This window comes from Dendropsophus ebraccatus, chromosome 9, assembly GCF_027789765.1.
Source record: "Dendropsophus ebraccatus isolate aDenEbr1 chromosome 9, aDenEbr1.pat, whole genome shotgun sequence".
NCBI classification, from domain to species: Eukaryota; Metazoa; Chordata; class Amphibia; order Anura; family Hylidae; genus Dendropsophus; species Dendropsophus ebraccatus.
In genome coordinates this window covers 34,875,182-34,902,625 of record NC_091462.1, presented here as the reverse complement: position 1 = coordinate 34,902,625, position 27,444 = coordinate 34,875,182, and the positions used below count along the sequence as shown (strand labels likewise).

At 42.3% G+C, this 27,444-nt stretch overlaps 1 protein-coding gene across 3 annotated transcripts in view; it reads left to right on the top strand.

Moving 5' to 3' along the window:
- OLA1 (Obg like ATPase 1) overlaps window positions 1-27,444 on the top strand; it is a 161,254-nt gene that overhangs the window by 56,976 nt on the left and 76,834 nt on the right. For 2 of the 3 annotated variants that reach the window (XM_069985149.1, XM_069985147.1), the window contains one exon: window positions 26,911-27,086. In XM_069985149.1, the coding sequence (XP_069841250.1) occupies window positions 26,911-27,086 (176 nt within the window). Of the gene's footprint in view, window positions 1-7,727; window positions 7,795-26,910; window positions 27,087-27,444 lie in introns of those variants that run through there. The other variant, XM_069985150.1, reaches the window with a different exon arrangement.

Genomic DNA, 27,444 nt, shown 5'->3' with positions numbered 1-27,444 from the left:
ATGGATACAGCCTATGACTATATTCATGTTTTCCACATAGCCTTAGGGCTTTATTTCGGACGAACTCGAGCATGCTCAATAATTCGCTCATCTCTATAGGGAAGTGATAACCAGCTTCGCGGCTGCAAATGACAGCTGATCAGGGAGATTGGTGCAGTGACTTTACTGCGACGATTAATCACGTGGCTGGGTTACATGAATGATCGTTGTATCATTTGTGTAGCCATTATCATCCATTGTTATCAGCCACATATCTGCTGTTCATACAGAGAGATGTGCAGCCCATGCGATAAATTGGTTGCACAAAAAAATTGAATAAAAAAAACGAGCAGGCATTTTCATAGAAACATAGAAGATTGTCGGCAGAAAAAGATCACTGGGTCCATCTAGTCTGCCCTTTTAGTATTTTCTTTCTTATTATCTTAGGATAGATGTATGTTCATCCCAGGCGTGTTTAAATTCTGTTATTGTAGATTTACCAACCACCTCTGCTGGAAGTTTGTTCTGGGTATCTACTAATCTTTCAGTAAAATAATATTTTCTCACATTGCTACTGATCTTTCCCCCAACTAACCTCTCCCTGTGTCCTCTTGTTCTTGAGCTCATTTTTTTTTTTTTTAACTAAAACACTTCCCTCCTGAATTTTATTTAGTCCTTTAACATACTTAAAGGTTTCAATCATGTCCCCTCTTTCCCTTCTTTCCTCCAGACTATACAGATTCAAACCCTTAAGTCTTTCCTGATATGGTTTATGCCTCACACCCTCCACCATTTTTCTAGCCCGTCTTTGGACCCGTTTTATTTTATCAATGTCCTTTTTTAGATGAGGTCTCCAGAACTGGACACAGTATTCCAGATGTGGCCTCACCAGAGCTCTATACAGCGGGATCACAATCTTCCTACTGGTTATACCTCTAACTATACACCCCAGCACACGATTTGCTTTCCCCACTGCCTGGTTGCACTGGTGACTCATTTTAAAGCTGTCAGAAATCACTACCCCTAAATCCTTCTTTTCTGAAGTCTTTTCCAACACAGTACTGCCGATGTGATACTTCTCCTCATTGGCTGAACGCTGGCACTTTTACATGGGCCAATTATTGGCCAAATGATTGTTTCTAGGAACCCTCGTTGCACCTCCCCCCCCCCCTCCTTATGAGTAAACCATAGTTCTTATTTATGTGTAGACGATTGCCAGCGGTTATTATTTCAGTTCACAACTGGCTTGTATATAAAAATGCTTCAGTGGTGCCCTTCAGCTCGTGACCCCACTGCTGATCTCTGGCCTTAGCAAACATTGACGTACTGATGGGCATCACTGCTCTTGGGTAATGCCATTTGTTCAACCCATGATTATCTGCAGCGATCACGCACTGGTGGCTCGCAAGCAAAGTCCGGGGGCATCGGCAGAGCATAATTTTTGTAAAAGATGAATTATAAAATAACGAAAATAATATGAAATTAAAAAAGCTAACCTTATCAAGTCATCTTATAGACAATCGAAGACGCCAGCCCTCTAAATGGCCCCCTCATTTACATTTTTTGGAACGGTTATTGGTCAGCACATAAAACTCCCCGAACAATAACCTCTAAACAGACATAAGCAATAAAGAACATGTTTCATATCTCTTTTAATCTTCTACTAAATTTACTTGTGCAGAAAACGGTTATAAATTTTGGCTTCAAAGTATAATAACATGTTAGTGGAGGTGATGTGTAGCTTTTATTTAACTTTTTTTTTTTCCGTGTGCTTATCTCCTTGGACAATTTTCTGTGCATCTGATACTGACTCACTGGAACTGTTCACAGATTTGACCGCTATATATTGTATCTATTAAACGCGTGCAATCTCTGGTTACATGTTGTGGTAAGGAGTACATACTTTCCCCCGCTTAGATCTCCCCGTATGTTTCATATAAACATCCAAAAACTGCTCAGGTCGTAAACTGCTGTTTTCCAAAAGGGGCTGCTGATGTTCAGGGTTTCTCCACACGCCATGCGTTAACCTTTAACTTGAGCCAAGAAACTGAGGAATGTTACAGCCTTTAGTATGATCAGAGAAATGAAACCCAAGCCTTCAGATGAACCTTTTTTTTTTTTTTTTTACTGAATTTGCCTAAATTATATGATTATGTCTTTAAAAGGTAAAAAAAAGCAAAATAGTGCAACTTATAAATAACTAAAGGTAGGTTCATGCTCATTGATCGTAGGAAGCATTTCCCGAAGTTAATGTGATGATAGTGGCTTTAGTAGAATGGGCATTTGTAGGATCCACTGTTGCAATCAGAAAAAGTTTTATTTCTTGTGAACATACTACAGGATGGAGAACGCTTAGGCCTTATTCCCACAATATATACCGACAGCATGCAGCAGAACAGATTATCGGAGCTATCGGCATCACGTATCATTGTGATGCCAAGAGAGCCGAAACAGTTTAAATCTTTGCATTATTGTACTGACAAAGCCAGCTTCACAGAGCAAATGTATATCCCCTGTTACTTGTATTGCGTATTACCCCGCATACTGGCTATATTGCCAGTTAATAGAGATGAGTGAAGCGGGATTCCTTTAGCATTGTGCAAAGCTTTAAGGGGTTATCAAGCGCTCCAAAAACATAGACAGAGACAGCACCACTCTTGTCTCCAGTTTGTGTGTAGGTTTTGTAACTTCTTTCTAATAAAATGAATGAAGCTTAGTTGCAAACCACACCTCCTGAACTGGAGACAAGACTGGTGCTGTCTCTGGAAGAAAGTTGCCATGGTTTTGTAGCATCGGATAACCCCTTTAATGATCAGCATTTGAATCTCGCAGTCTTCCTGCTCTGTGAAGAGGGTGGATACAGCCTGCGGATTGCCTGGAAAGCATGGATATGCTGTCAAAGAGTGATATTCTCCACACTTGGTGGGACACAGTATAGTCATTCTTCTGGTAGGCCAATCTGGCTATCTAATTTCATTATATAAGTGGGGACTGACTGCTTGGCAGGCCACATCTATAAGTTGTCCCTTTAAGGGTGCATTCACACATATCGAGTTTGCAGCCGGTTTCACGTTGCGAGTTTTGCAGGGAAATACCCTGCAATACTCGGCAACATGACAGTCTATGACCCTGCATTCTCACAGCGATTTTCATTCCTTTGTGAGAATGTATTGAAAGCCATATTTAACTAATTGGCTCCCAGGCTGGTAAAAATAAATGGCTAATGCTTACCTGCCTGCGCTAATGCTTCAATCACTTGCTGTAGTGGGACAGCGCACTGATTGGCCAAGCAGGCCACCAGTGAGCCGGGATCAAAAGACTGAAGCAGGAGCGGGGGCAGGTAAGCATTTGCTGTTTATTATTTTTGCAAACCCGGCAGCTAAATATGGCTGTCACTAGATTCTCGCAGTGGAATATAAATGTGCTGTGAGAATTCAGGGCCATAGGGTGTCTTCCCACACAGTATTTTTGCTCAGTATTTTTCAACCAAAACCAGCAGTGGATTGAAAACACAGGCTACGTTCACACACTGTTGAAATTGAGTGGATGGCCGCCATTTAATGGTAAATAATGGCCGTTATTTCAAAACAACATCCGTTATTATCAATTATTTGCCATAAAATTTTAGCCATCCATTCAATTTCAACAGTATTTGAACATAGACTTTCTGTGTTTTTAATCCACTTCTAGTTTTGGTTGCAAAATTCGTGTGCCGCAGTTTTTTTTTTTTTGTTTGTTTTTTACCTTTTTGGAAGTACAGAGTTAAAGGGGATATCCAGTGCTACAAAAACATGGCCACTTTTCCCCCTCTCTTGTCTCCAGATTGGGTGGGGTTTAAAACTCAGTTCCATTGAAGTAAATGGAGCGTAATTGCAAACTACACCTGAACTGGAGAAAAAGAGGGAAAAGTGGCCATGGTTTTGTAGTGCTGGATAACCCTTTTTTTGTAGTGCTGGATAACCCTTGTCTGTTCACACGTTCTGTGTTTTTCCCGGTCCACTATTCTTACTCCATGATCCGTGCAGTTTGGTCTGTAATTGCATCCTGGTGCATCCGTATACACGTCCGCATCCACATAAAATGGTAAAAAACTCGGACACAGATCCACAAGACTTCTATTGGCTAATCTGTGCCTGAATAGAATTAGGATTCAATGGCCTCTAAAATTGTCTGTGGTCGCAGATCTGCGCTTACAGACAATTTTCATCAAATGTATGAATCCAGCCTATTGGTGGCAATGGATTCGTTCATGGAAATAGTCAATTTCAGCCAAAATGGAAGTTTTTTTTTTTTTGCATGCATGCATTTGTTATGTGAATCACTATAGTATGGCAAAACTCTTTTTTAACACTGCAGTTTTAACAGGTGAGATGCATTGTGGTAGAAATTCAGGCATTCTGTATGAGGTTTTTATGTCTAACTGTGGACCAGAACAGCAGCCATCTTGATTCTTATAATTTGTAAGAATACTTTCTGCAGATGTATACGAGATACATTTTACTATAATCTTCCTTAGGATTACATGTAAAGATGCTTATGTGAATTCTAAATGGTAATGACAATAGCTCCTAAGGTCTCGGCCAGAAAGCCCTTGTTATGCCATTTTATGCAACCTATTGTAAAAGGTGCACTTGTTGTCGCCGATCAGCTGCATTGATAGACATGTTTTTGTATAGCTCTGTGAGGGATGCATTAGCAACACAGGAACATGTTGTGTATACAGCATCTATAGCCCGCCCACGTATGCCGACATCGCATTCATCACACACAACCAGTTATCAGCTCACCTTTCCGCTCCCATATCCCAAATGCAAATTATGGACATTAATGGGTGTTTTTAGCCCATGTTGTATACAGATAAATGTAATCCTCTCACCCATAAGAGAAAAGAGAATGGTGTAAATCATAAATGCCGTTCTCTTTCAGATTTTGTCGCTGGGTATAATGGCACATTATCTAACCACCCTTGTAAAAGGCAGGTATTTGATTTAGGAGCCACACCTCTTATCACTGTCCTGCCGGCAGAGGCGTGATGGAGGGGGGCGGGCGGCATTATTCTTCCTGACAAGCAGTTTAAAAGCAAGAAGGTGAAGAGGCCGCAACAATTGGTTAATAGAAATGTCAGTTGTTGCCACAACATGTGTAGCAGCAAAGCGCATTACGTGCAGGTTATTTACATTGCATAAAATCCTGCATGTGATAATGGATCGACCCTCCAGACAATTACACTTCAGCATTCTCCAGTTTTACTTTAACCTTGAAGCCCGGAGCGCTTCTTTCTTGGGTTACATTGTCTAAAATGTATTTTAAATCTATGTATAAATTTATATTGTCTGGTTTAGAAATATCATTTTCAGTTCCCATAAGGGGTAAGTGTTAATATTTCTTATCTAGTAGACAGGCTGGAGATTGGTGACTTGGGGACCCCTCACAATCAGTGAAACAAGTGACCCTATGGGCAGTCCTCTAAGGCCTTATTCACACGTTCTGTGTTTTTCCCGGTCCACTATTTTTACTCCGTGATCCGTGCAGTTTGGTCTGTACTTGCATCCTGGTGCATCCGTATACACGTCCACATCCACATAAAATAGTAAAAAAACTCGGACACAGATCCAAAAGACTTCTATTGGCTAATCTGTGCCTGAATAGAATTAGGATTCAATGGCCTCTAAAATTGTCTGTGGTCGCAGATCTGCGCTTACAGACAATTTTCATCAAATGTATGAATCCAGCCTATTGGTGGCAATGGATTCGTTCATGGAAATAGTCAATTTCAGCCAAAATGGTAAGTTTTAGCCGACTGCTGACAGACCGTCGTCATCTGGAAGAGTCAAGTGATAAAGATCTTTTCTTTGCAAGTGATCGCGCAATGAAGAATATTTCCAAATCGCTCGTCCTTTTCCTGGTCATTGATATATGGTCACTTTCATTGTCCAAAATGGACTAAAATGTGTACAGCTGTGTCTTTAATAAAATCAGCACATTATCATTTATGCAATGGTTGTTTAACCCTTGACCCACATCTATGTATGGTTTCTGTACAGGGGTTTTCTGTTGAGGAAGCATTTTTGTATAAGCTGGGGCTGTAGGGAACATAACAAAGAGGCATACTTACCCAGCCAGTGCCAGTAACCTGAGCGTCCAGTCCCCATCGGTCCTCTTTTTTGTAGTTCCTGCGATGTACCATATAGGTATAACTGCAAATCACGTCAAAGGAACTACAAAAAGACAGGACTGTGTCAGGGATCTGGACACTCAAGAAAACCATCTGGGGAGCAGGTTGGATGACCTTTTTGCCATGTTCCTTGCAGCCCCAGTAACATGCATAAAATGCTCCCTGCCGAAACAACCCCTTTAAAGAGGATGTACCACCACACCTGACACAGGGATAGATTGGCGCCATCATGGGCAAGCCGGTGCCGCGGTCCGATTCTAACGGAGCCGCGTCATAGAAGGGAGGGAATTCTCTCCCATTGGGGGCCGGCCGGCCTCCCTCCAGTGCTTGAGCACTGGCTGGTAACTGTGGATATAACGGCGCCGTACACTGGAACCGGGCCGCGGTTCTAAAAACGGACCACGGCACCGGCTTGCCCGTGATGGCGCCGATCTCCCTGTGTCAGGTTAAAGAGCATGTACCTGGTGGTACATTCTCTTTAACTAAGTGGGAGCTTAACTAGGGTCCTAGGTTCATATCTAACCATAGATAACATCATGAAAAAATTGTTGTGTTCCCCCTTCCCCTAAGTTTGCAAAGGTGTCTTCTTTGGTTTTTCTTCCATATCCTAAAAATATACTAAGTTTATCAGGTTCTAAAGAATTAGCCAGAAATAAAGATTTAGATTGTGTCCCCAAGTGAGGGTAGGCACTGTTATGATAGGTGGCAACATCTGTATATTTACTGCCTATGTAGCTCACAGCGGTACAGTAGTTGACATAAAGGGGGGGAAAAAAAATCAAAGTCAAAAGAAAACAGATACATTTTCTGCTAGTTGCTCATATGTATGCGTAACAGAAAGAAATAATACAGCTGCCCTAAGGGCTGTGAACAGCAGTCAGCGCCACGCTTCATATCTGTGTTAAACAGGACCTTACAACTTTTTTTTTTCCCCCTTCTTTTGAATATTATAATATTTGACTGTATCAATATTAATTGAATCTCTAAATGTGTAATCAAGGTCAAAACAAGGGCAGATTGTCTTAAAGATGAAGTGTAAGGGAGCCTGGTGCTTTAATAGATTTCAGAGTCGAGTCTTTCAAACAAAATGAAATAGAGCGATTAATCCCGCAGTTGTACGAAGAATTAAAAAAAAAAAAGAAGAAAAGAAACAAAGAAAAGAATAATTTCAGTAACAAAAGCCTGGGTCCCATAGGGAATGAAATTGTGTGGAAGTAATCTGCAGAACCTTATGAGTTAAGAATATAACATATGACTTTTTATTTTATTATTTTACCCTTATTTTGCTTTTTTTTTCTTGTAATGAGAGAATTTTTCTAACACATTTTTTCTTTTTTTTTTTTTTGCTTGGACATGTTTTGATTATTTACTGAATAGGAGTCAAACAGGGAAGCATTTATACAGACCAGAGCGGTCTGCTTGCGGAGAACGGGTTAATCCCTCTCGGTAGTCTGGTAACATAGTAACAAGGGAACTTCTCATTAAGCAAGACTTGCAATGTGGAGGAGAAGAAAAAAAAAAGAGAAAATTTCCTTTTCTGGTGTAGGAGATGGGGTCTGCGTATATATATGCAGAGTGGTAAACTGGAGATCACGATATGCGGAATTCAGGAGAAGAATTTAGTGATAAAATGGTACATGGTGAGTTTTCATTGCTTGTTGAAAGACTTTCATGCCGTTAAAATAAGCATTTTGATGGCGTTGAATTAAGAGTTTTTGTCAGTCTCTTCTCATCATGGATGATTAGACTAAAACGTCTGCTTGTCTTGACTTGAGATCGCCACAGCTTCAGATAACATGCTTTGTGATTGAAGGTCGAAATATTTTGAATTCTAATAGGCTGCCAGATGAATTGCTTGAAATAGACTGTAAAATTTCAAGGCTTCCTTTTCCATCTGCTGTGAAAAGAACCATTGGGAATGGTTGAGCTTGATGATCATAGAATTACTAGATGGTGATTCTAAAACCCTCAAAGGGATGTTGCTATGGAGATGGAGTTCCAAACTGTGAAATGACTCACCTTTGAAAGGCTTCGGGGTCTGAGATGCTGAACACATCATTGTTCAGGTGGTCATTGGTTAGGAAATTGCTGGTGCCTATGTAATCAGCTCTCCTGTGGTAGTTAGCGATCTAAAAAGGTTTGTTCTGAACGATGTGGGACAACAGCAACGTGCAGAAGATGGGCCCTCTCCCTCCTGGTTTGCTTACTCTACAACTTAAAAAAAACAAAAATAAAAAAAAAACTGTGTACACAACATCTTTAGCAAATAAAAAAATAAAAAAGAGTGTCTCTATAGAGAATTTATTTATTTTTATTTTTGGAAAATTAGAATTTTTGCTCCGTCATGAATGCAGACGTAATGGAGGGAATTTATAATCCATTATGGGGCAAACCAATGAAACCGGGCTCTCCTGTAGAGCGGGGTGGGAGGGGATCTCTGAGTCAGCTCGGTGACAACTGCTGCCCACGTTTGTGTTTATGGAAGTTACGAAGAATCAGCTGGAACCAGCAAAATGTGCTTGATTGATCATGTTCACCTCCTGGTCTCTAATCTCTCATTTGTATTGTCTTGTCAGAGATTTCCTGCTACACATCTTTTCTCTGACATTTGTGCCGGTTCAGAGAATTGACAAGAGTCCAAGGTGCTGCTGCACTTTATCATTCGCTCTGGCAGATTCCAAAGAGAAATTTTGTGCACAGTTGACAATGCTGTCTAAGTACTGTTACATCTCATGACATAATCCATTAGATGTTATATGTAGCAGCCCCCCCCCCCCCCAAAAAAAAAACCACAACGTGCCTCTGGTTTGAGAAGGAGGAACGCAAAAATATTTTTTTAAATAATATCAATTTAAAGAAAGAATATTGTGTCATGTTTTGACACCCTCCCAAAACAAAAGGGTTGGGTGGTAAAAATCGGTCATGCCCAACCCTTTACTCCACTGGCATAATTTGTTATGGGAGAGTCAGGAGGCCGCCATACACCTTATTCTGTTGGCAGTAGCTTCAACTAACTTTTTAGTATTAGGTGTTTGGGCACCTAAACTCACAGAGTAGGACTGCCCTCTAAATAGAGTAGTAGGAGACCTCAGATTGTCATACATCACTTTTGTGACCAATCAGGGCACATAGAAAGCAGTAATAGTTTTCCCAGACTAAAAATTTTTATGGCTAAGCCGTCAGAGTTGTTTTCCAACAAGATAACTGTAGAACTGCTAAGCTTGGGCAAATTTTTAAATATCTCAGGAACTTCATTTTACCTGGAGTGCCACTGCCCCTTCAAACAACTGATTAATGCGGGTGGCAGGAGTCAATGTCCCGCTCATTTAATATCGGGGGCCTACTTAAATAATAGGCAGTTTTTTTAAAACCAGAACACACCTCCAAGATTCAACAATCAACCTTACATCCAAGGTTGTAAGTTTAGGCAGAAGAATGTTATTTTATTACTGAAGACTGATGCTCAAACCATTCTTGAGGTTATTGCGCTTTGTTAAACAATACCTGTTATGATAATGACCAGCACACAACAGCCTGCAGCCACAGCCGACACCATAAAATCGCTTTCCATTAATTTGTCCCATGTATTGACTGTGTTTGTGTATGGAACTCATGGGCCGGCATGGGATGTATCCAGAGAAACGCAGTCTTTTGGCATCCACTATAGAAGAAGCATCTGACCTGCTGATACGTTCCAATAGGGTACATGGCATGAAGGTAATTTTCTTACCATCATCATTGGCACGGTTTTCAGGATATCATCAGTATATTTAATATGCTATTTAGGCATTTTGGAGCACTTGGACGGGACTACCACCCTCAGTGCACCGATCCTTCCCCCCAAAGAGCATCACCCCAATATTCATTTGCAAGGGTAGAGGAATCATTGCAATAAGGGCCGTAGCCCTGCCCCAGTGTGCACAGGAGGTTAGATGTTTGTGTTTTGGGGCATAATCGACCTAAGTATTGCCCACATTAAAAAAAAAAAGCTATAGCTTTTGCTGTAGTCCCAAAAAATTTGCAACTATAACGGTTGAAGAAAAAGATCAAAACATCCTAAAAGACAAAGGGGATAAAGAAAAATGGCAGAACATTTCAAAGTGAGTCTCAAAGCTGGTGTGTAAACATAGTCACACAATTTTGGCTGACTTTCCTCTGTAGAAAAACTACAGCTATTGGGAGTTGTATTCCTGAACCATCTGGAGGTCTATAGAACAGAGGCCATTGAACATAAGATTTTAAGAAAAAGAAATGGATAATGTTTGGATGTGTACATTTTTTTGGTATATGTATTATGCTGGATGAAACAACTGGTGCCCCTTGGCCTCTGTGTCATCACGTGTATATGCTCATTGTAGGTTTATGTTATTATGTATCTGGTGAGCTGAGGTCTATCGGCAGTAAGATAGCACTAGACAATCAGCGCAGGGAAATTGTTGCACTTTGGTTCATATTGGACCCTGAAGAGATTGCACAATTACAACAAATTGTTTGTGAGCAAGGCAAGTGACTGCCCCATTTCTGCCTGTATTATGTGAGCTATGGGGCTGTGTGTTCTTTATTCTGGATGGTATTTATGAGGGGGTTTTGGCCTATTTTTTATCTGGTGAGAAGAGTAACATTTACATTTTAACACTGTTAACGCTATGGTGAGTCAGTGGACATAGGAAGGTGTAATTTGCTTCCAACAGTGTTTAGAATAAGAATATTTGGGCATGTATTCTTTTGAGGTATCTTTATTTGGCACAAATTGTCACCAGGATGACACAAAGGATCAGTCTGTAAGTGAAAAATATTAGTGTATTACAGATTGAAGCTTTATCTCATGGAGTTCCTGAACTTACAGACCAGTTCCTAAAATACTTCATGAAGGTTAAATGTTTTAAGAGTTCCTTCCTGTAGTTCCATCATTATTTACTTACAGCGCCACCCATTTCCCTACATATCAATTTACCGGCCTGCATGTGTCCAAGACCACATTTATATTGCAGTCTTTTGGTTAGTATTTTACAAGCCAAGAACAAGAGTGGTCATTGAGAGATCATTGTAATGCTTCCGTGGGGTCTGTACCTTCTGTGCTACCCAACTGGTTTGACTTGGGGTCAAACTTGGGATTAGCATCTAAATACCCTCTAGATTTTACCTTTTATCCCATTTCAGGATGCAGAAACTGGACTTTTGCTGCTAGAGGGTACTCTGTTACTCCCCCAGAAGTTGTTCTGGTATGGCTGGTTGCTGACCAAGTAGACCAGAGAGCCCTGGTACCAGGGACACAGGCTGAGGCAAGGCTGGTGCTCTTGTGGGTAATAGGCAGCCATGTAGTAGAGTCAGGTCCAAGCAATAGAGTGTAGGCAGATTACAAAGGGTCAGAGTCAGCAGTCCTGTTCATAGACAGGAGGAAGGGTTATTGTAGTACAGAACTACAGATATCAGAAACAGCACATCTGTGCCATTGCAAAACAACCCAAATAATTAGGCAAATGGTGGAGCAACCCTAGGTAATATCAGATAAATGCTTTTATGCTGGATTAACTGTTTAATTATGTCCAAAATAAGTACAGTAGAAAGATGGTTCACGTAATAAATGATACTGAGAGAGTGTGTTCTGACCACAGACATAGGGATACTTATCAGTCATTGGGTCGGTCCCCAGTGGCTTTCACCTGCAACATCGACCATGATTGATAGATCTTTCCCTTTTTGCATATAGGGAGAGTAGAGATGAGCTTTGACTCCCGGTGGCTAGAAGAGATGGATATAGACCTAGAATTGCCTCGTGCTCATGGTTACAGCCTATGGCCATGTTTTCCAGGAAGTGCCAGGGCTCCATCCATCTTCTCTAACCACTGGGAGTCAAATGCTAAGCGTTTGGGTTTCATGAACCCAAATTTATTGTGGTTTTGGTCATCTGTAAGGGAGAGGTCTATGAATTAAGCCTGAGACATCATGGGGCACCCCCCTATGACTTTTGGTTCAGGCAATAATAAAATGATGCCAGGTTCCCTTTAATGTCTCTGGATAACCTGGAGCAATTATTCCTTCCCGCGCTTCGACTTCTCACTCACTAGTTTGACTTCTCAAAGCCATCTTGCCCCTGGTTAAAGTAGACCTGTTTCTTTCTTATAAGAAATTCTTGGTGGATACAGAGAGCTCTACAAACATAGGACCAGAAATTGTAATCTGTGTTATAACGCTCCCTTGTAGGGAAACGTTTCCAGCGGATTAAATAAATATGTAAATCTAACCCTGCGTTGCCTTTTATCTATGCAATTTTACCTTTTTCTTCTATTAAGTATATGAGAGATTTGTACATTCAATATATATATATATATATATATATATATATATATATATATATATATATATATGCATACATATACATATACTTTCACACACACACACATCAAATGTAGCCGTTCAGTTTATTGGGGAAGACAAAACTTTCCCCCTTTTGTTTGGCGCTTGATAAGAGAGATCTTCAAGGAGAATTGCAAATCATTTGTGGTTTCTATATTCAGAATACCACATCCAAGAGTAATTTGCTTTAATTTCACCCAATTTAACCTATACTTCACACCATCTCCATTCAGCTTTAATAGCTGTGTTCTATGCATAAGAAAAGCAGATAAATCTCCACAATTAGCCCCGCAAATGATTGCAACTCACAAGGGCTTGGAGGAGACAAAACTTGAAACACTAGAGCACCTAACAAAGACGCGAGGGAAGTGGCTCTGATGCTGCGGACTCAAGGAAAAGTCTGTATTGTAAAGAGTGCAGGAAGGAGCACAGCTCTGAGTGACGGAGAGTGATGAATGGAAACGCTTGGAGAGAAACAGAAGGAAGAAAAGACGTCCTAATGTGCAACAGTTTTATAAACCACAGAATTCAACAATTTATGAGTTACAATGGAAAAGTCTAGTTTTTCTGGTCCTGACGAGTGCTGTGGTCATATCACTGATACTTTAAAAATCAACTTATGGCTTGGCTACTTTAACTAAATGTAATTTTGCTTTGGGGGATCAAAGCTAATTTTTTTTGTTCTTGCCCACACATAGTCGGGGACAGTATCAGTGTATGGCTATGTTCACACTTAGTATAACACCGTCCTGGCGACGCTTGGCACCTTCCTGCAGCCGATACTGCTGTATCGGCTGCAGGAACATTATTATGTGAACATAGCCTATTACAGAATGTTTTATAATGATTCTACAAGTGGAAATCAGGTCTCTATGCACTAACCTACCTGTGATAGATTTACATAAGTAGCCTTAACCAATGGTGTGACTCAGACACTGCAGACTTCCTGTAGGTCAGTCATGTCAAACTCTGGCCCGTGGTGCCATTATTTTTGGCCCGCCGGGCATTTCAGAGTTTTAATGACATCTGGCCCGCCATGGCTACTATACAAGAGACTATAGGGGAGAGCTGGCTACTATATGAGACTATTGGGAGGGCTAGCTACTGTATGAGACTACTGGAGAGATCTGGCTACTATATAAGAGACTATGGGGAGGGCTGGCTACTATATGAGACTATGGGGGAGGGCTGGCTACTATATAAGAGACTATGGGGAGGGCTGGCTACTATATAAGAGGCTATGGGGAGGGCTGGCTACTATATGAGACTATGGGGAGGGCTGGCTACTATATAAGAGACTCGGGAGGGCTGGCTACTATATGAGACTATTGGGGAGGGCTGGCTACTATATAAGAGACTATGGGGAGGGCTGGCTACTATGAGACTATTGGGGAGGTCTGGCTACTATATGGGACACTTGGGGGGCTGGCTACTATATAAGAGACTATGGGGAGGGCTGGTTAACATGTGGGGCAATTTTGGGAGGATTGGCTATTATATGGGTTGGGGTTTAATCATGTCATAGCAATTTATCATGTCATGTCATTTATCATAGTGCACGGGGCTGGGAGACTCACACCACTGACAGTGCCAGCACCGATGCATTCGCGCTTCAATAATTATCAAGGTTGGCCGAGGCTTTGTCTAATTTTTTAATTTTGGCCACTGTGTGTTTGAGTTTGACACCCCTGCACTGTATCTAAATTGTAGTTACACAGCATTTGGGGTTAAGGTAATCTACCTCCGAAAATGTTGTCCAAAGTACACTGCAGAAATCAAAGGCTATACTCAGAATTTTTTGCATTGTATTTTATGGTATATTTTTCCCCTTAGGGTATGCTCTCATCACATTTTACCCCTCGGGTTATGCACGCATCACATCCCCCCCCCCCCCCCCCCCTTAGGTTATGTACGCATCACATTTTTCCCGTCTGCCTAAGCTCACATCATATTTTTCCCCTTAGGTTACGCTTACATTGCCCTTTTTTCTGCCAGGATATGCTCACATCACATTTTTCCCCTTGGGGTATGCTCACATCACATTTTTCCCCTGGGGGTATGCTCACATCACATTTTTCCTCCCGGGGTATGCTCACATCACATTTTTCCTGCTGGGGTATGCTCACATCACATTTTTCCTGCCGGGGTATGCTCACATCACATTTTTCCTGCCGGGGTATGCTCACATCACATTTTTCGTTCTGGGGGTACGCTCACATCACATTTTTCTCCTCGGGGTACGCTCACATCACATTTTTCCTGCCGGGGTATGCTCACATCACATTTTTCCTGCCGGGGTATGCTCACATCACATTTTTCCTCTCGGGGTATGCTCGCATCACATTTTTCCCCTCGGGGTATGCTCACGTCACATTTTTCCTTCCGGGGTATGCTTACATCACATTTTTCCCCACAGGGTATGCTCACATCACATTTTTCCCCATGGGGTATGCTCACATCACATTTTCCCCCTCGGGGTATGCTCACATCGCATTTTTCCTCTCGGGGTATGCTCGCATCACATTTTTCCCCACGGGGTATGCTCACATCACATTTTTCCTGCCGGGGTATGCTCACATCACATTTTCCCCCTCGGGGTATGCTCACATCACATTTTTCCCCTCGGGGTATGCTCACATCACATTTTTCCCCTCGGGGTATGCTCACATCACATTTCCCCCCCTCGGGGTATGCTCACATCACATTTTTCCTGCCGGGGTATGCTCACATCACATTTTCCCCCTCGGGGTATGCTCACATCACATTTTTCCCCTCGGGGTATGCTCACATCACATTTTTCCCCTCGGGGTATGCTCACATCACATTTTCCCCCCTCGGGGTATGCTCACATCACATTTTCCCCCTCGGGGTATGCTCACATCACATTTTTCCCCTCGGGGTATGCTCACATCACATTTTTCCCCTCGGGGTATGCTCACATCACATTTTTCCCCTCGGGGTATGCTCACATCACATTTTTCCCCTTGGGGTATGCTCACATCACATTTTTCCTGCCGGGGTATGCTCACATCACATTTTTCCCCTCGGGGTATGCTCACATCACATTTTTCCCCTCGGGGTATGCTCACATCACATTTTCCCCCTCGGGGTATGCTCACATCACATTTTCCCCCTCGGGGTATGCTCACATCACATTTTCCCCCTCGGGGTATGCTCACATCACATTTTCCCCCTCGGGGTATGCTCACATCACATTTTTCCCCTCGGACTATGCTCACATCACATTTTTCCCCTCGGGGTATGCTCACATCACATTTTTCCCCTCGGGGTATGCTCACATCACATTTTTCCTGCCGGGGTATGCTCACATCACATTTTTCCCCTCGGGGTATGCTCACATCACATTTTCCCCCTCGGGTATGCTCACATCACATTTTTCCCCTCGGGGTATGCTCACATCACATTTTCCCCCTCGGGGTATGCTCACATCACATTTTCCCCCTCGGGGTATGCTCACATCACATTTTTCCCCTCGGACTATGCTCACATCACATTTTTCCCCTCGGGGTATGCTCACATCACAAATTCTCCCCTCGGGGTATGCTCACATCACATTTTTCCTGCCGGGGTATGCTCACATCACATTTTTCCCCTCGGGGTATGCTCACATCACATTTTTCCCCTCGGGGTATGCTCACATCACATTTTCCCCCTCGGGTATGCTCACATCACATTTTTCCCCTCGGGGTATGCTCACATCACATTTTTCCCCTCGGGGTATGCTCACATCACATTTTTCCCCTCGGGGTATGCTCACATCACATTTTTCCTGCCGGGGTATGCTCACATCACATTTTTCCCCTCGGGGTATGCTCACATCACATTTTCCCCCTCGGGTATGCTCACATCACATTTTTCCCCTCGGGGTATGCTCACATCACATTTTTCCTGCCGGGGTATGCTCACATCACATTTTTCCCCTCGGGGTATGCTCACATCACATTTTTCCCCTCTGGGTATGCTCACCTCACATTTTTCCCCTCGGGGTATGCTCACATCACATTTTTCCCCTCTGGGTATGCTCACCTCACATTTTTCCCCTCGGGGTATGCTCACATCACATTTTTCCCCTCGGGGTATGCTCACATCACTTGTTTTCTTTTGGGGTATGCTCACATCACCTTTTTCCCCAAGACTGGTGCTGTTTTTAGCAGTACCTTACTAGCCCTTTAAATTTCCTTTGTTAGTGACCATGAGAGCAAAACACATTGACCCCTATTAAGAACCACAACGATTTATATATATCTTTTTCATGCTACTGCTCATTATCATTTCCAGGGGGGAAAAATACAGTTACAGCAAATCTCGGTACTATATTACATTTCGGAGTGACTCTGGCTGTTTGCTTTCTGGTATATTAAAGCGCTATTTCTTTGTGCCGGTCTTCATCCTCCATGCGGGCATCTCCAAGTCGCTATATCTCGTTGAGTGGTCGTTCCGGCTGAAGACAAAGGCCATGTCACATTTGTATCAGCTAGTTTTCCAGGCAATATTATAAAACTTTCAGTCCAATCAGCACCTCCATTTAAATGCCACAAATTACAGCAGCAAAACAATAATTCCGCTGATTAGCCCTTTTCCATTTCTTGTAAGTGAACTGTTTATGCTGTCGAGTACCTCAGAAAAAACGCAAAAGCCAAAACAGCCTTGATTAGTCAAGGAGTAATTGGATGACTTGATTTCAAGCAAGAGAATGAATTGGTTGATGATAGCCTGCAACTAAGTGTAGTGGTTCTGTTCAGATGAATACATAACATACAGTCATAAGATCTTGACATGGTTAGAACATGGAAGCCTCTCAGAAAGCCAAGTCTATCTTCCGAGTCTAACTTTTTAATGAGCAATAGATCCGAAAGACGTTTTATAGAAGGTTTCTATTTTATTGTGAACTTCCTTGCACATGATAAAAATCTGACGCCGTGGAAAATCTTTCCTAATGGAAAATCGGGGACAATTGGATGGCTGCACCTTGTTCAGGATATAGCCTTTTTCCTAACTAATAAAACCTAATAAAAGACACTGTACCATGATACAGCATATAAGGATTTTTCGCTTAATGTTTCTAGACCTACAGCAAAGTTTTAGTTTGCACTTTTTTTTAAACTCGGACTAGGAAATCAGACAAATATAAAGAAAAAGGCAACGGATAAATTAAAAAGACTTTACAAAGACTTTTTTTTTTTTTTTTATAAGGTGGATAGAATGGTGTAGACCCCTGCACTATTCTGGATAGAGTAGCGTATATATCTGCAAAGCGAAAAATTGAATGTATCGCTTTCCATCTCAATCTACCCTAAGGGTACCTTCACACAAACCGGATTGCAGCGGATTTCACGCTGCGAGTTTGCAGTGAAATCCGCTGTGAATCCTGGTAGTATGAAGTTCAATGGGGTTACATATCCGCAGCGGAATGTGAGGCTTTCGGCTCCCGTCGGTCCCACTCAGCCAATCAATGCACAGCATCACTGATTGGCTGAGTGGGACCGACAGGAGCCGGGAGCCTCACATGCAGCCGCGGCGCCGAGCAGGTAATGTATGCTGCAAGGGGCCGGGTTACATATCTGCAGCGATATGAAAATTCCGCTGCAGATATGTAACCTCATTGAACTTCACACTACCAGGATTTGCACTGGATTTTGCAGTGTGAAATCCGCTGCAATACGGTATGTGTGAAGGTACTCTAAAGAATTTTTGTTTTAAATGTTTTTATTGATATTTTGGACATATATGCAACATTGTAAGCTACAGATATAGACAGCCATTATACTGCTTAACGAAAGATATGGTTGTAACAGTCAGGCAGAAAATTGTGGACAGGTTGCGGCAATGCCATCCTCGTAAAAAGTAGTGGCTAAGTATCTCCCCTACAGGATGAGGTGTATTTAAAGAATTGTCATTTACTGCTGTTTCCTAAAGGTTATTTCCAACGACAATTGAGTGGGTATGAATGTTGTGGGGGTTGTCAGGGATGAATGTTGCCGCATCTGATATTAAGAACAAAAGTCCTGTGTCCCCGAAATTATTGTATGGACAGCCACATGAGCTGCCACTCCATTTACTACTTTAGGTGGGAAAAAGGTGGCGAAGTACAGCATTTGGGTCACACTGATCAGATATTTAACCCTGTTGGATGTGCGCCTTTCAAGCCCTTTATGGGTCAAAGGGATACTAGTTCTCCTTAAAGATAGTCCGCCAAAGTTGTGTGCAGACTTAGAGGCCCTTCCTGCGCCACTGGGAATTCTGGAAAGAAAGTATATGCAAAATAGTTCACAAATCTCTCAGGCTAAGTGGTGTTCCTTCAAATCAGTGTTTCACTCTATCTAGGAGTCTTAGAACACTGATTGGGAAAATATACCAAGCCAAAAAAATCTCTAAAAAAGGAAAGGCTGCCCATCTGCAGACAGCTGTTTCAGGGTTGTTGCCCCTTTTCAGTGCGCAGTAGGGTGTTGGCCGGCTAGTGAGAGGCCTATCAACGTAGGTCAAAGGGATACTAATCCTCCTTAAAGGGAATCTGTCACTAGCTTTATTCCGCCTTAAATGAGGGGAGCATAAACTAGTGACAAATGCTGAACAGATCAGTGTATTGCTTACACCATTCTGTTTTGCCGTTCTCCTTATATGCAGGAGAATAGGATTCTTGCCACACCCCTCCCCCCGCCCTCCAGCTGCTGATTGACAGTTGGCTGCCTATACACAGCATGGATAGATAACTGCCAATCATCAGCTGGTGGGCGGAGTTTTCTGCTTCTCATGAATATCGAGGACTATCAGGCTCATGCACATAATGGAGAGGACTACTTATTGTCCAGGTTATGCAGGAGAATATCTCTGAATCAGCTGCGCAGAGCAATGTAAGTAATACATCATTCTGTTCAGCGTCTCTGTTACTAGTTTATGCTACCGTTAAATAGGACATCCTAAACTGACAGAGTCTCTTTAAGGAGAGTCTCTCATAAACACATGTGGACACTAAAAGGCCATTCCTGCTCCCCTGGGAATTCGGGGAAGAAAGTATATGTATAATAGCTCTCACACCACTTATGGGTATGTTCACACATACGGATTTGCTGCAGAAAGTGTGCAGTGTTACAATAAGTTGCAGAGAAAATCCATTTTTTTATATTTTCGTATCCTGCTAGGAAAAGGAAAATTGGAATGTGACAAACTACAGAAATGGAAGCAATTTTGCGGTATGTTTTATGATAGAAGGCTGTCTGTAAATGCATATGTCACAAGGGTATGTTTTCTCCTGAGATGTATGCATCCACTGGAAACAGGGAAGTATTAGGTGAAAACAGCATAACTCCTACAGTATAAGGTTATATCAATTCGCAGGTAAACCTCATTCAGATGAATATAACAGAGGCAAAAATTTCTGCACGTGAACACGCCCTGAATACTCATTTATAGGCAGAATTTACTGCTCAATTGTAGTCAATTATCTAAGGAAATAAAGGTATATAGGAATATTATTCATAGATTCTTCTAATTTTCTTTTTATATCTAAGTGAAACATTGAATAAACAAGTTTGCAACCTTTTTTTTTTTAAAAGGGGTACTTTGGAAACATTTTTTTAAATCAATTGTTATCAGAAAATTAAACAGATTTGTAATTTACTTCTATTTGAAATTCTCAAGTCTTCCAGTACTTATCAGCTGCTGTATGCTTTGCAGGAAGTGGTGTATTCTCTCCTGTTTGATACAGTGCTCTTTGCTGCCACCTCTGTCCATGTTAGGAACTGTCCAAAGCAAGAGAGGGTTGCTTCTGGGATTTGCAACTGCTCCAGACAGTTCCTCACATGGACAGAGGTGGCAGCAGAGAGCACTATCTCAGACTGTAAAGAATAAACCACTTCCTGCAGGACACACAGCAGCTGGTAAGTACTGGAAGACTTGAGATTTTAAAATAGAAGTAATCTACAAATCTGTATAACTTTCTGATACCAGTTGATTTAAAAACTATTTTTTCCCAGTTGGAGTTAAGCCATTTGGAAAATGAGAGCTAGAATAGGATTGGTTCCTATGGGCCATTTCTTTGCTTCTTCCTGCCACTAGTGTAAATTTACCCCCACACTATTTCCAATATGAGGATCAAGGGGTCATTGCTTACACCAGTGCACGAGGATAGGCAACACCCTTTCAGACAGTGTATTATGGGTACTATTCCCCCATACACATGTACATGCTCATGGATTCTCATTGGGGCGTAAACAATGATAACTTTGGCAGCTGGGTATCTTCCGAAAAATAAAAGGAAGGGGTTGCCCCATTTTTCTCTCCTTTTGATGTCATGTGTTATGGGATAGTCCGGAGGCTCCCGTAAACATGGATACTTTTGTTTTTAGAGTCGGGAAGTGGCCATAAACATTGGTTAACTGGACTGGTCTAAAGTTGACTACACATTGTCAGCTACACATGTATGGCCAGCTATGCTATCCTTTCCTTGCTTTTAGCTTCAAACTGCATCGAAACAGTACCTGGGAAAGCCCCTTTACATGCATAGCATGCCTAACATGGGGCAGTCACATGCATAGCATGCCTAACATGGGGCAGTCACATGCATAGCATGCCTAACATGGGGCAGTCACATGCATAGCATGCCTAACATGGGGCAGTCACATGCATAGCATGCCTAACATGGGGCAGTCACATGCATAGCATGCCTAACATGGGGCAGTCACATGCATAGCATGCCTAACATGGGGCAGTCACATGCATAGCATGCCTAACATGGGGCAGTCACATGCATAGCATGCCTAACATGGGGCAGTCACATGCATAGCATGCCTAACATGGGGCAGTCACATGCATAGCATGCCTAACATGGGGCAGTCACATGCATAGCATGCCTAACATGGGGCAGTCACATGCATAGCATGCCTAACATGGGGCAGTCACATGCATAGCATGCCTAACATGGGGCAGTCACATGCATAGCATGCCTAACATGGGGCAGTCACATGCATAGCATGCCTAACATGGGGCAGTCACATGCATAGCATGCCTAACATGGGGCAGTCGAATGCATAGCATGCCTAACATGGGGCAGTCGAATGCATAGCATGCCTAACATGGGGCAGTCGAATGCATAGCATGCCTAACATGGGGCAGTCACATGCATAGCATGCCTAACATGGGGCAGTCACATGCATAGCATGCCTAACATGGGGCAGTCACATGCATAGCATGCCTAACATGGGGCAGTCTGGTGCATTTCAGCAGCAAGGCATGGCCTATGAAGGCAAAGCATTTGCTTTTAGTGAAATCTGGAGGTTTCTGTTCTGACATTGTAAGCTGGTGATCAGCATTGACTCCTTTAGCAGACCTGTGTCTTCATAGAGGTAATACACGTTATATTTGCCATTTATTGAAATCATTATCTTTCCTTTGCCGGCTTATTTGCATAAAGTCTAGTTAGCGTGTTGCCCCATCATGTCATGAAAAGTGCATGAAGTCAGCACACATACTTCAGTAATATCTGCCTGCTGTACCCTCGCCTTTCCAGTTGGCAATTTGAAATTATGGCTTCTGCTGCACTTTAAATGCGTGTTAATAGCGTGTGCTCCTAACAAGGGCCAGCACCATTTTGTTCACATTGTGAGTGCTTGTCACTCATGGATGACAAATGTACCTTCCCCAGCTTCTCTGATGGCCCCCTCAAAACCATACCCTCAAATCAGGCCGATGAAATTAGCCGCTGTGTAAATTGTGTGTCTGAGTGGTTCATTATCTAATCACGGTCAAAACCACAGTGATAAAGTAGATTGAAGCTGGGGGAGAGGTCTGCCAGATGATTTCAGGCCAATCCCAGTTTCCCATGGAAACTCAGACCCTGCCGAAATGATCATATCATTTCTTGTAACTTTGGTGCATAGTAAAGAGGCAGTGGGGGAAAAGAGTCATTTAGAGCTGGATTTATTTAGCACTTGTCAATCTACTGATTAATGGCAGGAAACTATACATCTGGGAATCAGCAGTTTGTTTTCCCTGTTTTTTTTTTTTTTTTTTTTATTGGTCCTCTTTTCTCTGATCAGCATCATGTTGTTGACGCCTGACACCTTTCCTGCAGCTGGGCTTCCGATAGTCATTCATGCTTTCCAGCTGTAGATACAAAGTTACAGTCACTGCAAGTGTTCTGGATCTTCCGGCCTTCTCCACTAGCTCAGTCATCGGGTTTGGGTGGCAATTTTACAAGCTAGAAAACAGCTTTGTGATGCGCTCGTAGACTGTCCACTTGTATCTCATTGTGCAGTGTTATGATGCGGGATGCAAAAAATAATGGGAAAATTCTATTTAATTTAGCATTGTATCAACCAGAAACTTTGGCGCTTGTGCTTACTACTGATTCTTACAAAAACAGAGCAGAGAAAAACAGTTATGGTTACATGGCCTGATCCGCCGTGTAAGTAAACGTTGATCTGCTAGGTTGGCGCTCACTTTCTAAGACTATCATACGGCCCAATGATCGTGCAGCCCTTTCCTTTAATCAGCCATACTTTCCTTATTACACAGAGAGATATGTAGCCAACAGCAGATTACTTTTTGACAGGTTTAGGGCACTTTCACACATACCGTATCGCAGCGGATTTCACTCTTTCCAAGTCGAGCGGGGACAGGTAAGCATGGTCTCTTTATTGTTTTTAAACGTTTGCTGTGGCACTATACACTAGCAGTGAAATGAAAATCCGCTGCAAAAATGGAGTGCCATAGACTTCATTCATAATACTACCCTGTGTAGAGCCTGCAACCAGCTCGCTCATCAGCTGATCACTCACTTTAAGAGTCCATAGCGTTAACATATTGCATTTCACGCTGGCAATTTCTCCAGTGATATCTGCTGCGATACGGTAACGGTATGAACTCTTGAAGTAAGTGATCAGCTGATGAGCGAGCTGGTCGCAGGCTCTACACGGGGTAGTATCTGCCTCTTTTGGCAGATCACTCCATGTAACGTCTTGGTTTTTGTCTATATTCCTGGCATTATACCATGTCGATAGACTTTAATGGACCGAAATACAGTGTACTTGTTACTACATTTGGTCCATTTATCCAACATAATTTGTTTTCCTTTTGCAGCGTAGTATAGACTGACTAAATAGACTGAACATCTGGTCTAAAAACGTCAGTGGCCAGCCATAGTATATATTAGCACGCTTTGCTGCTACTGTCCTTGCATATACCAGCAATGTAAATGAAATACAAGTGTTTTAAGATCCAGAGTAGTGACAGTATGTAGCATGTGACATTCACAGTATACACTACCTTAGAAACAAAGGCAGGAATCAGAAGAGAAAGCTAGTTCTATCATTTGGTTGTGGGTCTAAACACTCTTAGGATCCCGACTCTAAGACATGTCAAAGTTTTGTAAACACTCGGGTACCTTTTAATCATGGCACACCACTGATATAAATATGCAAATGAAGTCTTTTGGCACACTGGAAGCGGGCCCAGCTCTGAAGGCTCATATCCCGATCTAAGCACATTTGAACAGACAGTCTAGTGGATATTTGTGAGGAAATGCTCGCTGAATTGAGACCACGACCAGATTATAGATACCACATAAACACCCGCCAGAGCGTCTGCCACCCAGGGGAGGAGACAGTACACACAAAAAGACTTCATTTGCATACACAGAAAACGGAGGAGATCTCGGAAAGCGGGTGGTGGTTTATAAAGTGGAGGGCACCATCAGAATCTGTGCGGCGGCGCCCATCAGGGCACATGAACATTTTTATATGTTGGTTTAAATGGTACATTTGCTTTAACTTTTTGAAAAAACTGCTCTCAGTGACCATCTCCCCCCTCTTTTTAGATTGCATAGGGATCCAGCAACACACCTGGCCCACCGGGCCTGATGTATATTGTCTGTGGCTAGTTTTGTTTTCAGCTGTGCTTATGATGCCCCCATTCAGGGGCATTAATGACACCGTCGGGAAAATTAAAGACTTTGTCACTGGCTGAACATTATGAGCAGTCACAGCAAAGCGCCAGTCACCTATTGGTAATTAAGTTTACAGTTAGCAAGTAATCAAGAACTGAGCAAAATGTAATAATTATGATGATAATAAAGAGCTTTTATATAGCGCATAAAATTTTTATGCAAAGCAATACACCGAATTCTGGCGGCACAGATTCCTTGCCCAACTGAGTTTACAATCTATCTTTATGCCATGTCCAGGGACAAAGTGCCTTCCTGAAGGTCACAAGAATGCAGCATTGGCATTTGACAAAGTCTAAACCTACTTTTAGTGTTGGTGCCGCTCACCAAAGAGGCCATTGCATCCTTTATACCCATCTTTCCCATGTTGGGGTTTAGTTTAAGCTTTGGCTTCCATAGCCTCTTGACCTTTCTCCATAGCCGCTTGATTTCCTTAGGTGCTGACTTTAACTGCATTTACTCTTACTGTGCAGTAACTTGTTGCTGAACATTTTACATGTTTGTAATGTATGTAACTTCTGAATGATCATATGTCTAGTGTATAATTCACATTTTAAGACAATAAACCCCCAAAATTCTACATTTATATTACATTTTACTTACTAATTTAACTTCTTATATTCACCCCTTCCAGTTTCCCCTTCTTTTCTGTAGTACTTGGAAAGGGGGAGGGGGGGGGGCATGTCTAAAGCTGGATATATACAAAACAGATTTGCCTACCATCAGATACATGTGAAGTCTCCCTACTCTCAATATTTTAGTTTTCGGCATGCTGTCAGAGTTATCATTTCGTCATATGGATAAACTTGTCTGTATCAGCAGCCACCACTAATCAAATGCTGCACGCTGTGGTTCGGATGAACCCCAATGTGATTGAAGTTTGCTCAACTCTAGTCTGTATTGTTCTTGGCTTTGTAGTAGTTTTACCTCATGGTGCCCATAAAGCCTAAAGTTTTTTTTTTAATTCTTGATACCTCTTCTATGTTTATACTCTGTTAAAGGGGGAACTTCTAAAACTTATTAAGGCCGAGTCAACATTCATCCGGCGGTGCGGCGGCGTTTCCCTTCCTGCTGGAGAAACGCATCTTTGAAATGATCCCATTGTTTTCAATGGGACCGTTCAAAGCATGGAGCGTGCAAATAGTGCCGCCGGACGCCTTGTGCGGCAGAACTTATCCTGCAGCATCCTGACGCAACACTGGTCCGGTGATGCGGCGGCTGCATCCATTGAAGTCTGTGGGGCGCCGGAGGCCTTGCCGGTAGCAACGCTACTCCAAGGAAAGGTGTCCCCAGCCCCCCCATTAACCCTTGTGACTGGCAGGAGGGGCAGCACCCTATAGAGAGGTCCCCATATTCTGCTGCCCCCAGTAGAGGGCTCCGATGTGAGTTGCCCCCCCCCCCTTACCCCCATAGTAGTTCACCTGCTCTGATGGCTTGGATGCTGCCTTCTGTAGCAGCTGACCCTATAGATGTCCCCATGTAAAGGGCTCCGATGTGAGTTTTCCCCCCCGCCCACCTTTAGTAGTTCACTTGCTCTAATGCAGCCTGCACGTAAAGGAAAAAAGTGATTGTAACTGATGCCAACTGATGGATTTTATGAAAAAAAGGATAGAAAACCTGATGACAACTAATGCCTTTTTGGCATCAGTTGTGACATCAGCTGTGATCAGTTTCTTTCCAAAAAACGGAAACGCATGCAACCTATATATATGTAAACCTAGCCTTATACATTGCTCTCAAGAAGCATTCCAGTTTTTTTTTTTAATTTCTCCCCCTGCTGCAGGCTGGCATATATACTAATCATTGATAATCTGTGTCCTGTGTCACGGCTTCATTCTGGTCCTACAGCGCCGCTCAAATCCAGCTGGCCTCCACATGACCTCTTTGCTGGCTGGCCTGCAGCTAAGGAGGACGGAAGTCACAGTTTCAAATGCATCTCTAAGAGAGTACCCTCATAGAGATGCATTGGAGACCCTGACTTCCGGTCTTCAAAAGCCATGTAGAAAGAAGCGGGTTAGAAGAATTGTAACATCACCACCAGAAGGATCTGAATGGCCCCATAGAACTGTAATGAAGCCGCGCCAACTGGACACTGATCTTCAATGGTAAGTATATGTGCCAGCCTGCAGGAGGTGGTCCGAAATGCTTCTTTAATAAAGTTATATTACTTTGTATTATAATGTGAAAGTTCAAGCATTTTAATGTATACATTAAAATAAATGTAAACTTTTTTGTTTATATATCTACTTCCGTTGAGTGGCAGCAGTGAGGGGCAACACAAGCTCCTCCGCTGCCACCAACAATCCCATTCGCGCAGTTCCTGGTCTCCTGCTTCGATCAAGCGCTGCCACACAGCTCCATTGATACAGGGCAGGATCCCACCCATACTAGGAGATTTTTGTTTCGAATAACCCTTTCCATTTGTTTGTTCTTTACACAGGCGCCTTTGATGATGATGACATCATCCATGTTGAAGGAAGCGTCAACCCACCACGTGACATTGAGATTATCCATGAGGAGCTCCGTCTGAAGGATGAAGAAGCCATCATAGCTGCCATAGATAAGCTTGAAAAAGTAGCTGTGCGAGGAGGAGACAAGAAGTTAAAACCAGAATATGTAAGTGATACAAATCACACTAATATTATTGTTATTTTTTAAAAATATATATTAAATAATTTAATATGATATAATACACTGATACCTTTCATTATAAGTAACTTGGTCTGAAAGTATTTTGCAACACCAGCTGATCATTTAAAAAAAATTGTAACTTGGTAAACAAGCTAGATTTGGTAATACAGTAGTCCCTCAACTTACAGTGGCCTCAAGATACAATATTTTCAACATACAATGGTCCTCTTTGGACCATCATAACTTGAGACCAGACTCAACATACAATACTACCGACAGTCCAGATCTACGAAACATGTAAAGAAAAAAAAAAAAAAACTAGCTGATCGACCAATGAAAGTGG